Genomic DNA, 18,401 nt, shown 5'->3' with positions numbered 1-18,401 from the left:
CTGTGCCCCGCAACGGGAGAGGCCACAACAGTGAGAGGCCCGCGTACCGAAAAAAAAAAAAAAAAGGAAAAGAACATAGTAAGAGCTGCTATAGAAAATCATGTCCTACGTATTCCATATTCTACCTGGACGAGGCAAATAATCCTTTTTACCAGGGAACTGATAAACCTAGGAACCTTTCATTCGTGAATCTTGGTCCCCACCCGGATCCGAGTCAGTAGGACCTAGACAGCCGCATACGTTGGCGGGGGTGGGATTGGCCTACGCACCACGAAAGATTCATCCCGGAAGTAGTTATTGGTCGTCTCCATGCGCCGGTTCCTGGACATCGTAGAGCCAAGGCGCGAGGCTCGGACGGGGAGGTAGAGCTGGCGGGACTCTAAGAGCCCTCCGCCTGGGACGGGAACTGCTGCGCCCGCGGGGCTGGCTCCGGCGTCATCATGCTGCTCCTGCCAAGCGCTGCGGAAGGCCGGGGCACCGCCATCAGCCATGCTCTGACCTCTGGTACGTGCCCACTCAACCCCTGCTCAGTCTAGCCTCAGCAGCCCCTGCTTCGGGCCTCCACCTTGGCGACCCCGAAACCTCTCTACCCTTGCCGCTGGCAAGTAGCTTATAGAGTGTGGGGCCGTGACAAGTGTCTTTTTGCTCCCTGCTATACAGAAGTCCTTCCCCAGACTGGAAGGAAGGAGGAAGGGGGGCGTCTTCCTTCTGCCCCCGCAGTTTCTTCCTTGTCTCGCGGCTGCTGACTCATAGATTGGGCGGAGGAGTTCGGGACCGAACCCTCCAGTACCCTAAAAAGGTTCTCATAAGCATCTTGCCTACGGCAGGAGACTGCCCACAGCGAGCACCCCACGTGCCGGGGGCCCTACAAAGCCTTACAGCTGGAGCTCAAACACCTCTCTCCCCTTTTACGTTTGCTCCGGCTTCGTTTTTTAAATGTCCCGACTCAGACAGTGCTCCTCATATTCAATATGAAAACACCACTGTGTATGCTGGTGGTAAGACCCGTGTAGACAGACTTTTAAAGGCAGTCATTAAGTGAAACTTGTTCTGTGGAAGTCAACTATCTTCAGTTTTAAAAAAAAGGGGGGGGGTGAAATTTGTCGTGCTGCTGTAGGTTCTTAGATTTATAGCCCAGGACAGTCATGGTATTGTAAACTTAAAGGGTCTCTAATTTCAGTGATTTCATTGATTACCATAGCCACGTATACAGACGCTTGTATGTGATATTGGACATATCTCACGGCACGTGTTGTGTTCCTGCTTACAGAAGTTTCTGTGTAATCTCACAAGTAGAGGGAAAGGCTTGAAAGGTCATGTTCTTGAAAGTCACACCCACACTACACAGGTAGTACTTCTTGAATAGTGTTTTTGAATGCTCTCCTGTGAATGGTAGAAGAAATCTTAATTTCCCAACACAAAACATGAAAAGTCAGCTATTTTTACAAAATTGTGGCCATTAGGTACAAGGGAAGACTTAAATCTGAGTTTTTACCAGACAGTAAAGCTTTTTGCTTTCATTTGAAATATGAAATTAAAATTAAGATGTTCACTTTTTTCCTGACCCAAACTACCTTTTTTGAATTGTTAATGTACACATATATAGTGACTTACCCCACTTTCCAGGAATAATGATAAAGACTTACATTTATTTAACAGTTTGTGACTTTCAAAGTGCTTTTATCATTTGTCATTCAATCCTTCCAAGGAACCAGATAAGATAGGTATTGTTCCCATTTTACAGTTGAAGGCATCGTTGACTCATTTCATATAGCTACTAATTGTCAAACCTGCACTGAAATCCAGAGCTTCTGATTTCAGATTCAAAGCTGTTCCACTAGCAGTTTCATTAGTAAATTCCTGTTAGCTGCTTGAAAATTGTCTTTCAGAAAAAATCATTGCTAGTGGATTCTTAAAATTTTTGAAAGCTATCTAAATTCAGGTATTAATAATTAAGATATTTTGAGTTATTTTTAGATTTTTGTTGATGAGGCTGGCTCTTGACAGTTTATAATTATTTATCGCTTTATTACAAGTCTAAAAGGAAAGCAGTTTGCAACATCTCTCCCTTTTCCTCATCTTCCTTTCATATCCCCAGAAAAGTATTGATTTATTGTTGACATTGCCCAATGTCTTGTTTTGTCAGATAACTGGAAGAGGTTGATTGACTCTCTCTCTGTAAATACTAGGAAATGATTATTTATTGCTAACCCTCATGTTAACTGGATTACTGCAGTTATTTTCTCAGTTGATGGTTTTAAAATTATATTCTGATGCTGTCACTGTTTTGATCTTATTTATTGCCTTGGAACAGATTTATTCCATGTAATACATTGAAGCCTCTCTTAACGCTTTCAATCACAGCCTCAACACTCTGTCAAGTTGAACCTGTGGGAAGATGGTTTGAAGCTTTTGTTAAGAGGAGAAACAGAAATGCTTCTGCCTCTTTTCAGGAACTGGAGGATAAGAAAGAATTATCAGAGGAATCAGAAGATGAAGAATTGCAGTTAGAAGAGTTTCCCATGCTGAAAACACTTGATCCCAAAGACTGGAAGGTACTTAATATCTGAATCTTGTTCGGTCAGATGGCAGTTTTCCATTATTAAGCCATGTTTTAAGATGCTTCAACAAAATAATCATGATTGAGCACCTGTTTATTGTTAAGCCCTGAGTGGGACAGCAGTAGCCCTAGGATACTATCTCTGATGGAGAAATCCAGAAAAAGCCATGTCTGAGTTGGTCTTAAAAGGTTAAGTGACAGTTTATGAAACAAGAAGGGAAAAAAGGTGTTACGGGCAGAAGGAATAGATATGCAAAGACACAAAGGAGTAAAAGAATATGCACTGCCTCTTCAGGGATTGGTGAAGGATAGAGTAGCATATTGAGGGGTGGCAGTGAGAAATTAGACTGAAAACAGAGTCTAGATGAAACTCTGTTGTGTCCTTTTCATGCCATGCCAAGGAAGGAATTTATATTTTATTTTGGGGGCAGTAAGAAGTCATCAAAAGTTTCTGAGCTAATTTTAGAAAAGTAGTTCTCCTGGCAGTACAGAAACTTGCTTGAAAGGGGAGGGCAGGACCAGAGGGGAAGGGAACAGTTTGCCTTTATGGGGCTAGTGCCGTAATCCAAGCCTGCGAATGAGTGCTTGATGCTTGAACTAAATTGGTAGCCAAGTTTTGAGGACAAAGGGACGGATTTGCTTTTTGGGGAGGTAGACTTGACAGGTCTTGGAGACCTGGGCTGTGCCGCCCAAGAGAAGGGAACATATAGGGAAGACCCGTGATCATCCCAGCTTGAGTCACCTGCTAGACTGTGGTGTCAGTCACCAGCACAGGGTTGCAGGAAAAGGAAGTTTGTGGGGAGCGTCGTGTCTCTGCATCTGGAGCTCAGGAGTCCACACTAGAATGAACTGGGGAGTTGCGAGCATTTACAGGGCACCTACCGTCTTCTAGCCCTGGCATGGGTCACGTCACCTTGGACCAAAGTATATAGAGAGAAAGAAGCCCGAGGACTGAGCTTGGCAGGGCTTCGAAAAGCCAGTCAAAATGGCTGAAAAACGCTACTGGAAGATGGGAGGAAAACAGTGGATTCACAGAAACTAAAGGAAAATAACGTTTCAAGAAAAGAGTCAGCTGTGCTACCACTGAGATTTGAAGTCAAGTGAAGGCAGCTGGGTCATCTTGTGTTTGACAGCTGGAAATTGATACTGAAGAGAGCAGCTTCATAGCCCCTGGGGTGAGAATGGACAGAGCAGAACTAGATTGGAGTGGTTTGAAAATGAATGCTAGAGGGGGTAAAAACGTTCTGTGGATGGCTTTTTCAAGAAGTTTAATTTTGATGGGCAGCAAAGAAATGGAAGTGGGGTCATGGGAGGGTCTTAAAGATGAGAGATAACAGAGCTTCTTCGTACAATGAACAAAATAATCCAGTTGAAATTTAGAAGACAATTGAAAGATGCTAGCATTTGAGAGACATAGAGAAGGTGGTTCAGAACCAGGAGGGATGGAGTAATTTGTCTCGGTAGGATAGGCTTTCTCAATGGTGAGGGAAAGGGAAAGATGCATGGGTGCAGGTAAGATGGAAGAAAGATGCTGGAATTTGAGTAGGATAATTTAAATTTTTTCATTAAGCAGGAGGCAAGGCCATTGATGAGAGGGTGGAGCAGGGTCTGTGAGGTTTAAGGAAAGACTAGAGGACTGAAGTATGTAATACGTAATAATAGTCTTAGGGAGTGGAAAAACAAACCAATTGGAACAAAGTGTGAGTGCCAGACATAATAAAGGAGCACATCCTTAGGGAGTTTGCAGTCCTGAATTTAAAGGAAAACCAATCAACCCTATTTGACTTTTTTCTCCTGTGTTTTATGCCCTCAAGCCCTCTTTCTCCCCACTCATTCTCCAATACTAGATGCACCCTTTGGGTAAGGAGCCTTCACTCAGGTGCTACCTCAATCTCTTAGATTTGTAAGGATGTTAACCAAAGCAGAAATGAAAGCAGGTGCTTCCTATCCAGAGAAGCCTCATCCCCAGTTTCTCTAAATTTCCATCCAGCCTTCTTTGCTCCACGGCTCCTGTCCTGTCATTGCCACTGGCCCAACCTACTGGGACTACTGTAATGCTCCCCTCAGTTCTGAAATCTTCCTGGCTGTACCTTGATTTAAGGACGGCCATAGCATATTAATATGTATTAAGAGAAATACAAGACCAAGAGTTCTTTGGTCAAGTTTTGGGAAATGCTGGGCTATATAGGTTTCCGTCTGCTTGTTTTTGTTTCTGTTTTTTTTTTTGTGTGTGTGTTTTTTTTTTGTTGTTGTTGTTGTTTTTTTTAATTGCAGGACTTCTCAGAGCCTTTGTTTGGCTTCTGTGCATACAAATTATTAAGAAGCCTGTATACAATGGTCCACATTTCCCAAACTTCCATGACCTCAGAACCCGTTATTTTTTTTTTTAATTTTTATTCATTTTTTTACTTATTTTTTGGTTGCATTGGGTCTTCGTTGCTGCGCATGGGCTTTCTCTAGTTGCAGCAAGCTGGGGCTACTCTCCATTGCGGTGCATGGGCTTCTCATTGCGGTGGCTTCTCTTCTTGAGGAGCACGGGCTCTAGGTGTGTGGGCTTCAGTAGTTGTGGCACACAGGCTCAGTAGTTGTGGCTCATGGGCTCTAGAGCACAGGCTCAGTAGTTGTGGCTCACAGGCTTAGTTGCTCCGTAGCATGTGGGATCTCCTTGGGCCAGGGCTGGAACCCATGTGTCCTGGAATGGCAGGCGGATTCTTAATCACTGCACCACCAGGGAAGTCCCAGAACCCATTTTATATGGAACATCTCACTAGACTTCTGTTATGAGAGTCTCACTTTGGGAAACTGTTTTAGGGTACCAACACAAGGAATACGATATATGGCTTCATTTCCAACTTGACTCCCATTTTGTGTCTTTATCAGAACCAAGATCATTATGCAGTACTTGGACTCGGCCATGTAAGATACAAAGCTACACAGAGACAGATTAAAGCAGCTCGTAAGTACTTAGTTATTTTGAAATAATCAAATATCTGGTATAGGAAATGTTATCCTCTTGAAAAGATATGCAAGATCATAGTCTATAGCCATAACTCTAGATTTAACATGTGTTCTATTGTATAATGATGTGCAACCACAGTCTCTTACCTTCAAAACCAGAAAAATGCAGTCTCATGAATGGACTTTCTCATTAGAAACAAGAAATCAGGGTGTGTGTGTGTGTGTTTGTGACAGGATAAAGAACACTTTTCCAATAACAAGCTTTTAAAAAATAATATTTCACCTCCCGTTGGAAGTATGGCCAGCTGTACTTAGTGGAAGTTGCCTTGTTACTTAGATTTTTCAATATTCTTTTGTGATCTTAGGTCACATCTTTGTTGATAGCACCCTGCCTCTTTTGCGGAAGAAAGAGTTATCTGATGTTTCATTGTTCTTTTCATTGACAAGGTTAAAAATTGGGGCGGGGGGACGGGGGCAGGAATTGTTGGCAACCCAGTCTTTGTAGGCCTTATGAAACACCATCCCCTTAGTGCTCTGAACTGTCGAACTGTCCTGTCCTTTGCAGTCCTGTGGACGTAATTCCTTACACACCATTCGGTTCACCTGATTAGTAAAGTTTCATGAAAGAAGTGAAGGTGATGAGTTTTCTGTTTTGTCTTAGGACAGAGTTCTGCCCTCTAGTCTAGAGAATGGATATTGAGGTCAGAGGAGGTAAGATTGTGGCCATATGGAAAAGGAGGAGGGAATCAGGGACAGAGAAAGTCTTGCACTTGGAGGAAGATGACTGAATGAGACCTACTTCACGCTGAAAAATGCTAGTTGAGCCTTAGTAGATAAACTCAAAATTTTCTCATTAATGCTTGTATTTAGGAAAGTCACAGGAAATACTTTTTAACAAGGTGAAGGAATTGATGAGATTATTTTAGACCTATTATTGGATTTCTTTAAAAGCTGGCATGATTTTAGATTAAGCATATGTTAGAGTGTATGAATAGTCATTGCAATATACATAAATGCCAGGAAAATTCATTTGCCCTGGAAAAGTATTTGCAAAGTCTTACTGTATGAAAGAATAGCATACAGATACCAAATATTTCTTGACACATATAATTTGTGAAAGAACCAGAAGGGATTGAGAGCTAGGAAAGCAGTTGGTGTTTTAAGGTGAAGGAATTGTTTCTTTCTCTAAAGATAAAAAATATATAATAATTGTAAAAGAAACATCCATTTGCTTCTGTTAAGTCTGTTTGTTTTATTGGGATAATAGAGATTTTGTGTGTGTGTGTGTGTGTGTGTGTGTGTGTTACACGGGCCTCTCACTGTTGTGGCCTCTCCCATTGTGGAGCACAGACTCCGGACGCGCAGGCTCAGCGGCCATGGCTTACGGGCCCAGCCGCTCCGCGGCATGTGGGATCTTCCCAGACTGGGGCATGAACCCGTGTCCCCTGCGTCGGCAGGCGGACTCTCAACCACTGCGCCACCAGGGAAGCCCAGAGATTAATTTTTGAATATTCTGTTGCCAGAAGTTTTGCACCCTGACTGTACAGATTACTAACGTTATGTGGGTTTGCGATTCACTCTCTGCCACCTTGCTGAGTATTCTCAGTATTTATTCAGAAGCAGACTGTTGTTCTCTTTCCTCTGTCACTGTAAAATAGACAGTTGCTACTTATTGCTCTCTGAAATCTTGTCCAAAAGTAAAAATACAAAGTTATTCTTTGCAAATTTATAATCATTAGCACAGACAAACCTAATAATAATGTAAGACTGATGACAGTTGAGATCCTTCTAGTTCTTGAATCCTATCACAAACACACACATAAAGGAGGTTGCTGGGGGTTTTTTACATTTAATTTATTTAATTAATTTATTTTTTTAATTGAAGTATAGTTGATGTACAATATCATATAAGTTCCAGGTGTACAATACAGCAATTCACAATTTTTAAAGGTTATACTCCGTTTATAGTTACTATAAAATATTGGTTGTATTCCCTGTGTTGTACAATATATCCTTACAGCTTATTTTATACATAATAGTTTGTAAAAAGTTTTAATTTTGTTTATTGATATTTTGAATTGCTATAATGAAAATTAGGGATTCAATTACGTGTGGATAAAGTAAGTGGTCTTTTCTTCCTTTTCTGCATTATCTGAAAAGAATACACTAGAAAAGTTGAATGATGGGCTAAGAGAAAGTACTTGAGTACTAACAGTGGTATTTCAATGTTTTTCTTGAAGGAATATTGCCACACTGGCATATGATGCATGTAGGTTTGCTATTCTTTACATGGAAGTAAAATCTTTGATTTGAACTTTCTAAATTTAATCATTTTAGCTTAAAATACTTCCCATGTTTTAAACTGAAAACTGTTTCATATTATGCTTCTTAAAAATTTGAAATCAGAGACTTTTTGTAATAATCTAATGGAAGAGAATCAGAAAAAATATATATATATATAACTGAATCACTTTGCTGTACACCTGAAACTAACACAGTATTGTAAATCAGCTATAATATTTTAAAAAATCATAGAGACTTTTTATAATAATAGAAATATGAATGTACAATAAAAGCCCATTTGCTAATGTACCCTCAAAACATCCCAGAAACTTATCTTTGGTGGGGAAGGGCGGAGAGGTAGGTCTTTGAAATTTCAGTAAATATACACAACAGCTGTTCTTCGGCCTCCATTGCCTTATTTTTAATATTGGGTGACATCTTTTGCCTCTCCCAACCCCACCCCTGGAACAGAATATAGGAGAATCTCAGGATGCCCTACTGTACATGAATGACTAGAGGTGATTAGGTGGAAAAGTCAATGAAGAAAAAAACATTGTGGCATAAGAGGAGACTATCCGACAAAAAACTGAGACATCATCTGTCTCAGACTTTATAATCAGGTTCAAAAGAAAACTTAATTGGTGCATGTTGTCAGTGAGATATGAAGACACTGCCTTGGGGGTGGGGGGTGGGGAGCAGCATAGGCACTGCAGAAAGAGACTAGCGAGAAAAAAGTAGAATTGCCTGGAAACTAAAAACAGGAGAGCAGCATTTAGAATTGGAAAGGCTGACGTACAATTAGAAAACAAAGTAAAGCAGAGGACAGCCTTGAGGAATGTTCCCAAGATTCAGAAGGAAAGAATAAAGAGATGTCAGATTTCCCTAAAGAAGAGGTCAGAATGAATGTAACAGAGACAGTAATTGCAAATAAAGAAAAGTTGCCTGAATTATTATAAAAAGATACGACTTGAGATTGAGAATGTTTGTAGGCATGTGACTTAGGTTTTACTCCTCAGCATTTCAGAGGAGAACCGATGTGAGTTAGGCCGAGCTGAACAGCATCTGTTTTGACAGCAGGGGTGGAAGAGCAGCGCCTTGAGAAGCTATAGCTTTCCCCAAGCACTGGCCATGGGAGGAGCCTGTGCTCTGTTCCTGCAGTGCCCAACAGTGGTGGGGTCATCACACCACTGAACTGTCTGGTATGGTGTGATTATTGTTCCTGGCTACTTAGCTTCCAAGCCTGATAGTCAGACTCTCAGTTCCTGTGAGCCGCCTAATAACCTTTAAATAAATTCCATTCCTGCTCAAACCAGCTAGAAGGTGAAAATGTCTTCTCTTGAGTGTTAGTGGAGAAATTGATAATAAACTTGACTATAAGAAAAATCTTGGAGCTCAAAAAAACCAAAAGTGTATTTGTCACAGTTTCTGAACCCTTGCAGTATATGTAGAAACAACTAAATATGCCCATAAAAAGATTTGTACAAAAATATTCATAGCAGCCTTATTCACGATATCCAAAAACTGGAAACCACCCAGATGTTCACCAACAGGATGATGGATACGCAAACTGCTGTATACAATAGGATAGTACTCAGCAGTTTTCAGAAAATTACTAATGTACACAAGGTGGTGAATCTCGAAACATTATGTCAGATACAAAGACATACTGTATGATTCCATTTATATGAACTTCAAGAACATGCGAACATAATCTGTGGTGACAGAAATCAGAAAGAGGTTGCCCCAGATGGTAGGGGGTAGGAGTTGACTGGAAAAGGGGTACAGGGGAACTCTGAGTGATGGAAATAGTCTGTATTCTTTTGGGTGGTAGTTAAGCGAGTATATACAGTCAACTTATTGAACCAAATACTTAAAATCTGAACATTTTATTCTATGTAAGTTTTCTCTCAATTTAATAAAATAGATCTGATTAAACAAACCAAAAAAAATCACTTGGGAAATGAAATATACTCTTTTGCACCTAGACAGAAATAAAAATTGTATTGATAGATTCTTTTCATGAAAGTAAGATCATTGCCTGTCAAAACATATGGGATGGCAGCTAGAGCCGTACCATCAATAAGTTCATTGCCTTCAACTATTGTGTTACGTTTTTTGTTTGTTTTTGGCCACGCTGTGTGGCATGTGGGATCTTAGTTCCCCAACCAGGAATCAAACCCGGGCCCCCTGTGGTGGAAGCGTGGAGTTTGAACCACTGGACTGCCAGGGAAGTCCTATGTTACTTTTTTAAAGGAGGGAAAAAATAAAATGGGCATTCAATTCACATGTTTAAAAGAATAATACTAAGGAGGATGGAGGGACAAAATAGATAAAACAATATCTTACAGTGGATTTGTGAGAAGAAAAAACAAATAGTGAAATACAGAAAGGATGAAAACAATTACAGAAGATATTTTTAACTGAGACCACTATTAAATGCAGTGAATTTGAAAATTTGATAAAATTGGCTTTTTTGGAATTGAAGAAATTTAAAGAGTTACCAAGAATTATCTCCTAAAAAATGTTTTAGGCCTAGGTGATTTCTTAGATGAATTCTTTTCAGATGCCTAAGGAATTGAACATTCTCATGCTGAATGTAAACTGTTTTTGGAACAATTCATTTTGTGACATTAATGTAATCCTAGTATGAAAACCTGGCATTGAAAGGCAAAATTATGGAGACACTAAAAAGTTCATGGTTGCCAGGGGTTGGGGGCGTTGAGGAGGGATGAACAGGTAGAACACAGAGGATTTTTAGGGCAGTGAAACTACTTTATATATTATGATGCATACATGTCATTATACATTTATCCAAACCCACAGAATATATACCACCAAGAGTGAAAACTGTGGCCTTTGGGTGATTATGATGTGTCAGTGTAGGTTCATCAATTGTTAACAAACAGCGGGAATTCCCTGGTGGTCCAGTGGTTAGGACTCAGCGCTTTCACTGCTGGGGCCTGGGTTCCATCCCTGGTCAGGGAACTAAGATCCCACAAGGCACGTGGTGCAGCCAAATTAAAAAAAAAAAAAAAAAAAACTAGATGAAAAAAAATTGTAGCAAGTGTACTGCTCTTGTGGGGGATGTTGATGAGGCAGGGCAGGGAGGGGAGGCTGTGCATGTATGGGCGCAGAGGGTATATGGATCTCTTAATCATCCTCTTAATGTTTCTGTGAACCTAAAACTACTCTAATTAATTTTTAAAACCTGGCAAAAAGAGCTTTTTTAAAAAAACTACAAATATCACTCATGAATATAATACCAAAAAAAAAAAAAGCACCCAGTTAAAATAATAGCAAATTAGGGCTTCCCCGGTGGCGCAGTGGTTAAGAATCTGCCTGCCAACGCAGGGGACACGGGTTCAGTCCCTGGCCTGGGAAGATCCCACGTGCCGCAGAGCAACTAAGCCCGTGCGCCACAACTACTGAGCCTGCGCTGTAGAGCCCACAAGCCACAACTACTGAACCCGCGTGCCTAGAGCCCGTGTTCCACAGCAAGAGAAGCCACCGCAATGAGAAGCCTGCACACTGCTCACCACAACCAGAGAAAAGCCCGTGTGCAGCAACAAAGACCCAACACAGCCAAAAATATAAATAAATAAAACAAAATTAATTAATTTTAAAAAATAGCAAATTGAATTCAACAGTATATTAAAGAATAATGCCCATGAACAAGGTTTCTCTTAGGAAATATGTCAGTGTGATGTCCTAAGAAGAATGTGAAAGTACATATAGTACAATTTAATATCCACTCCTTTTTGGTAAATACAACTTTGAAAGGAAATGCAGTTAGTTCCCTACTTAGATAAGTATTTCACACTCACTGCCAACAAACTTTTAACTGTGTGACATTAGTGATATTCCCATAAAAACCCATGGGGGAAACTTAACTGCCCCTTACTTTTATGCTATTTGGGAGTTTGGGTCAGAGAATTAACGATATTAAAGGAGAGAGAACTATTAGAAGGAAAGAAAGAAATATATTATTTGTAGGTTATATAGGATCTACCTAAAAACTGAAAGACCTGAGTCAGGTAGCCAGATGCAAGAAAAATACACAAAAATAATACACAGTTTTTGGAAGTTACCATCAAATTAGAAAGCTATAGTCATTTTAAAGATAATCCTGGGACAGGAATAGGTAACCAGAAACAGACCCTGGTAAAATTTACTGTGATAAAGGAGGCGTCACAAATTAGTAGAGAAGAGAGGATTATTAGATGGTATTAGGACTTTGAAAAAAAAAATAAGCTTTTCAATTCCGACCGTAGAAAATATTAAAATAGAAACATATATCTCAAACTTTTGCAGAATGAAAGACCTACATTTATAAGTACTGGAATAAAATTATAAAGGAAATGATCAGTAAATACAAATTTAAAAATAATGTTTTTTGACAACAAGAATAATCACAGCAGTTGTGGAAAGCATTAGCATCAAACATGATTGACTAGGAGAGGCAGCATACAAGCACAGGCTTAGGAGTCAAGCTGCTTGGACTGGAGCCCAGCTTGGCCAGGACTTTGGACAGGTTGCATAGAGGTTAAATGGTTATTTCACCTCTCTGTGCCTCATTTTCCTCATCTGTAAAAGGGAGAAACTAATAGTACTTTCCTCAGCGGGTTACTGAGAAGATCAACTGATAAAAATAGTGCTGGCGGGCTGCCCTGGTGGTGCAGTAGTTGAGAGTCCGCCTGCCGATGCAGGGGACACAGGTTTGTGCCCTGGTCCGGGAAGATCCCACGTGCCGCAGAGCGGCTGGGCCCGTGAGCCATGGCCGCTGAGCCTGCGCGTCCGGAGCCTGTGCTCCGCAATAGGAGAGGCCACAACAGTGAGAGGCCCGCGTACCGCAAAAAAAAAAAAATGCTGGCACATATTAAATGCTCAGTAGATGTTGACAGCCAGCCATTAGTCATTGTAAAGTGACTCACACAAACTAAGAAGAAAAAACTGAGACAGCCTCTCTTTCCTCCATAAATGAAGGATGAAGGGTAGAAATAAAGAACAGCAAAAAATTGGTTGAGCACCAGTGATAATCATGTTTTAAATAATTGGGTCCAGTGTTGAGGTTGTGGTGAAAAGGATGTTCCCATAGGGGTGTGCAGTGGTATGACTTTTAGAACAGGACTTGTTCCTACATTTTCAGTCACTAATTCACTTCTCTGAGTATATCCTAAGAAGAAAGAGTCCTAAATATGGAAAAATACTTCTCTACAAAATGATTCAAATTGACTAACCTACAGTAGTGAAGAATTGGAAACAATCTAAATATCCAGTAGTAGAGAAACAGTTACATAAGTTATGGTAAATCTACTTGAAATACTGTATTAAGTAGTCATTAAAATTTTTTGAAGAGTTTGCAACAGCGTGGAAAATGGAACTGCTGTAATGTTAAGCTGAAAAAAATCACAACTTAAATTGGTATATATAAAATGATTATAGCTACATTTTTGAAAGCATATGCTTAAGGGGGAAAAAGTCTGTGTGGAAATACACCAAAATATGAACGGCACTTGTCTTTGGGTGCTGGCACTTCGGCCAGTTCTTAAAATAATTATTTCAATTTCTCTGTAATTTCTGTTTAATAAGCCTATATTTTACTGTAGGAGAAAATATTTTTTAAACTAATACTATGCTATTAGAAATGGCTCTATTTAGCTCATCTTTATTTTTAGCTTTGATGCCTAAAAGGACAAATTATCTAAATCTGACTTATTTTATAGATAAAGCAATGGTCTTAAAACATCACCCAGACAAACGGAAAGCAGCTGGTGAACCAATAAAAGAAGGAGATAATGACTACTTCACTTGCATAACTAAAGGTAAGAAAACGCTTTAGAGTCAGAAATTTCCGTTAGTGAAGATTATGTATTAATTGCTGGGATTAGGTGTCCTATGCGTATTGTACTTCATTTATACCATAACATTTTAAAACATCTTTAGTTAATATCTGGTTATTTCTGGTAATCTCCCCCAGAGCCTCACCGCACAGAGTGAGGCTCTCCTACCCAGCAGCATCAGCAACCCTGGTAGCTTGTCAGAACTGCAGCAGCTCAGGCTCTGCCCCAGAACTCCTGAATTGGAGTCTGCATTTTAACAAGATTCTCCAGGCGGTTCTTTTGAGAAGCGCATCCTAGAGTTAATTCTTATACCTATTATGTTTAATAATGAGAATACTAAGATCTTTTCCCATTTCAGACACTTTGCGGGGCTAAACTGTTCCTCAGACGTTTTGCTTATTTAAATGAAGAAGTTGATTCTGTCCTAGTAAGGGACCCCCCCCCCAGCCATCAGTGGATATTTAAATAGCCATATCCTCATTAAGCAAATTAATAGAGGGAGCCACCATACCTAAATATTTCCTTAAATGTAATTTTAGTTTGATGCTAATTTTTAAAAAATTGTATACACACCTTTCAAACTTATTCTTTGTTGGCCCACTCATACGTAGTGCTCAGGATGTCAAAGATCTTTGATCTTTCATAACCTTGGGATCTAACAGTCTTCCAGCTATTTCTTTTTCCTCAGAGTCATGCTTTCCTAAGGGTTGAGTGTTTCTGGACTTACATGGTTTGCCAAGTATGCTATTATAATGAAATTGCCCCTATTTTAAAAGCCGGTCGATGACTCCACTGATGAAATTTGATAAATAAACATCAGGATTGTTAAAAAAAAAAAAAGCGGTTGAGTGTTTATTGTTTTGTCCTTTGCCTTCCAGAAGAGGTACTTAAAGAAGTTCTTAAGTCCCATTGTGCTAGAGCTATTACCTAAATCCTCCCTTCCCCACAAGCACACAAAATTTTTAAATATGAAAAATAACTTTTTTTAAGAAAAAAATGTAGCATTGTGGTGATGTGACCTTATGATTTTTTTCCTCAGCTTATGAAATGTTATCTGATCCAGTGAAAAGACGAGCATTTAACAGTGTAGATCCTACTTTTGATAACTCAGTTCCTTCTAAAAGTGAAGCAAAGGACAATTTCTTTGAAGTGTTTTCCCCAGTGTTTGAAAGGAATTCCAGGTGCGTTAAGGCATCCCCTTGTGATCATAATGCTCTATTGGCTGGCTTTTTTTTTTTTTTTTTTTTTTTTAGAAAAATGAGCTTTAATTGAACTGAATGCAGAGGCTGGTTGTGCTATGATGCTCTGTTGGTTGGCTTCTTGTAGTTCCAAGTTTCTGGTTTTTTCCTCTAGTAATAGCTAGTAATAGTTTTGTGTTTGTCCTTCTCGTCCTCTACAATATTGAGCGCCTCTGGTGAACTTACTATACTAATTTATTTTGCTCTCTAAATGGAAGTTCTTCCTTTCCTTAGTGAAATTACAACTCATGGGATGTTTTTCTTTTAAATTTCCTTTGGGGGAACGATGGTTGACTTTATGTAGTGTGATGCTGATACTTAAGTGACAGTAATTTCCCATTCTTTCCTTCCCCTTTGTTAATGGGTACACTGCTGCATTTGGCCCATTATCATTTAGGAAAGCTTTTGTTCTATTTTTGAGCGTCTGATTATCATAAGGTTCTCTGACAAAGGATGATTTATATTTAAGATTAAAGCATATGTAATTTATTTCATTAAAATCAGTTTTTAAGTAGTGTGAACCAATAATCTACATTTTTTGGTTCCATCTGCATTGGAAGGTTTCCTGAGAGTGCATCTTAGTTGCGTATTGGAATCAGTTGGAGAGCCTGAACAGTTCCTGCTGCCTGGGTTCCACCTGGAGAAATTGTGATTTTAATTTAATTGGTTTGGAATGCCTGTAGGTTTTTTTTAATGCTTCCAGGTGATTCTAATGGGCAGCTAAGTTTGAGAAGCACTTTGATTAGCAGTTTGATGCAGACTAATTATTTCCTCCACCCTTTCTCCTCACATTTGTTTTGTAACAGTGCTGAAGGTGGTTTTAAATATATATATATATATATATAGTGTATTATATTTTTTTGTGGGATGGTTTCACAGAGTGGAAAAACACAGGTCAATAGCAAACTCAGGGTCCTTTTAGAGATGGTGGGTGAAGTGCTGAACCTACAAGTCTGACTCTTAGTGGGAAAGTGGTGGCGATAAGGGGGTGGAAATCTATTCCATTTGTGATTATTCACATTTTTTAAAAGGCAAGGCCTACCGGTCACTTCCGTACTGCCTGTTTAGGGGCAGGACTAAGTGAGCTTGACAAGTGGGGTTAGAGCCTGTTTTTCCTGGCCAGCTTGGCAGCTGCTACAACCCTGTAATTTACAGAACTGAAGATAACCTGAGGGTTAGAACACTGTTCCATTGGTTTCTCCCTCTCACACCCCCTCTCCCCTTGCCCTCCCTTTTATTGCACCTGCATTTTTCAGCACTGCACTGCTGATTTCCCAGTTCCATCTCTTAGTCGTGGAGGACATAGGGGAGGGATATTGTAGGGGATTAGTAAAAACTGTTGTTGTTTTTAATAAATCAGCTTGTTGAACTTTTTGTACAAAATGTTTTGAGTTTTTCTTTTTTTCAATATTTCAGATGGTCAAATAAAAAAAATGTCCCTAAACTTGGTGATATGAATTCATCATTTGAAGATGTAGATGCATTTTATTCTTTCTGGTGAGTGACTACACTGTTTCTCCCATGCTTTCATTTTTTAAGAAGGTAAGTATTCAATAAGTGCTCGACTGACTTCTGTAAATTAATTGAGGGATGGGAAAATTGCAGAACCTTCAATGAACAAAAGCACTGTGTTTAGAAATCAAAAAGGTTTTCACAGAATGCTGTATTCTCTCCTATGTAATATTTAGGCTTTTATGATTATTTTTTCAGTCTATTTATCAGATTTCTAGATACCAAGCACACTGTAGCAGTAAAAAATGAAAAATAAGGAGTTATTTGAATCATTAAAAATAATTTTTCATTTAGCTATTTCTTTCAGTACTTGAATATGTGATGAAGACGATGTTGCCTCTATAACTAATTCATTAATTTTTAATGCGCAGTATTCATTTTCCATTTTTATATTATGTGTGCTGTATTTTCTCATTAAGTATCTGGTAAATATGAAAACACAAAGTCACTGTAAGACAAAAATGACAAAATTTAGCTCTACAAACCAGATAAAGTAACCACTACTAGGTTCTCTTAAAACTTGACAGACTAGTGGCGGTGAAGGCAGGGAAAACTTTATCAAGTCCCAGGCAAGAGAGAAACCTAATATTCAGAAGAGATAGCAGGGAGCTGGGATTTTGTTTTAGGGGTGATGAGTATTTTAGACTTTCATACCAAATACAATGTCATTTTAAAAAGAAGAAGAAAAAGACTCGGGTATAGTGCTAGTTCAGTATCAAAAGAGAGGGGAGGGATCTATTAAAACAAACTCATCCACTTATCATTAAAGTTTCTTAAAATTATATGCACCTAACTTAATTTTAAAAGGAAGATTTTTTTTCATTTGTTTTGGCTTGATTTTATTTTATTTCTGTTTATATTAGGTATAATTTTGATTCTTGGAGAGAATTCTCTTATTTAGATGAAGAAGAAAAAGAAAAAGCAGAATGGTATGTATGTAAATCATTAATAAAGGAAGATATTTGTTTGGTTCTTTGGTATTTGTGATGATGTAAAAATGTACCACATATATTTTCTTTTGCATTTTCTCTGTGTATCCGTTTTAAATGAGTTTTTTTGATATTTTGAGATCCTATCTCACAAGTTAAGCTTGATAGTGCCAGATCGATAGTTGGTTATGAAACTTAAGAAATTGCCAAGGAATGTAACTGTCAATAAAGCTCAAGTCAGCAAATTCTTTTTCTTCCGGTTGCTTAACCAGTTTTATTTTCATTTTCCCTATATGCGTAGGGAAATTATTTTGACATGAATGTTCCCAAAAAATTAACCAAAAATAATAGTAAGTACTATTACCCTTTAATGTTAATAATGACATAGCATTTTAACCTTTCAAGACATTACTTGCATTGTAGCTAAATTATAAAGTATTACATTTTCCTGTCATACCATCCATAAGCAATCGTTTATTTCCAATATTTCCTATTTTATAGTCGTGATGAAAGGAGATGGATTGAAAAGCAGAACAGAGCAACAAGGGCCCAAAGGAAAAAAGAAGAAATGAACAGAATAAGAACATTAGTTGGTAAGGATAATTGATGTTTTTTTTAAAGTTCTTTAATTAAATGTTAGAAATTCAAAAGATTAACTTTTTTTCTGGTAGATAATGCATATAGCTGTGATCCAAGGATAAAAAAATTTAAGGAAGAAGAAAAAGCCAAGAAAGAAGCAGAAAAGAAAGCAAAAGCAGAGGCAAAACGGAAGGAGCAAGAAGCTAAAGAGAAGGTAAGATGATATTTGACAAAGTTGGATTTTAAATGTTCATAAAATCTTCAATCTTCAGATCTATTTTTAAATACTGTAATCTAGCAGTAGAGAATTAGGTGCTACTCTGAAAGAATCATGACATTTGGCACAGTTGATAGAACGATCTTCCTTACCAGCAAATTCTTATTGAGCAAAAACATAATGTCATGTAAATTTCTTAATACTACACTCACTTCTAATATGTCCTTTTTACATTTCTAATAAATTTTTATAGAACTTTACCATCTGCTTTTCCTTCAGTCTTTG

The 18,401-nt window shown here is 38.7% G+C and overlaps 1 protein-coding gene across 2 annotated transcripts in view; it reads left to right on the top strand.

Annotated features, from left to right (window-relative positions):
* Positions 1-208: 208 nt before the first annotated feature.
* Positions 209-18,401, top strand: part of DNAJC2 (DnaJ heat shock protein family (Hsp40) member C2) — a 27,530-nt gene continuing 9,337 nt past the window's right edge. The window contains exons 1-9 of one of the 2 annotated variants that reach the window (XM_032644081.1): positions 209-504; positions 2,454-2,555; positions 5,441-5,516; positions 13,525-13,623; positions 14,681-14,822; positions 16,296-16,376; positions 17,255-17,320; positions 17,822-17,913; positions 17,992-18,113. In XM_032644081.1, coding sequence (XP_032499972.1) covers positions 2,523-2,555; positions 5,441-5,516; positions 13,525-13,623; positions 14,681-14,822; positions 16,296-16,376; positions 17,255-17,320; positions 17,822-17,913; positions 17,992-18,113 — 711 coding nt within the window. In that variant the 5' untranslated portion in view covers positions 209-504; positions 2,454-2,522. Of the gene's footprint in view, positions 505-2,364; positions 2,556-5,440; positions 5,517-13,524; positions 13,624-14,680; positions 14,823-16,295; positions 16,377-17,254; positions 17,321-17,821; positions 17,914-17,991; positions 18,114-18,401 lie in introns of both variants that reach the window. The other variant, XM_032644080.1, reaches the window with a different exon arrangement.

This window comes from Phocoena sinus, chromosome 9 (genome assembly GCF_008692025.1).
Source record: "Phocoena sinus isolate mPhoSin1 chromosome 9, mPhoSin1.pri, whole genome shotgun sequence".
NCBI lineage: Eukaryota > Metazoa > Chordata > Mammalia > Artiodactyla > Phocoenidae > Phocoena > Phocoena sinus.
This window is presented reverse-complemented; position numbering and strand designations above follow the sequence as displayed.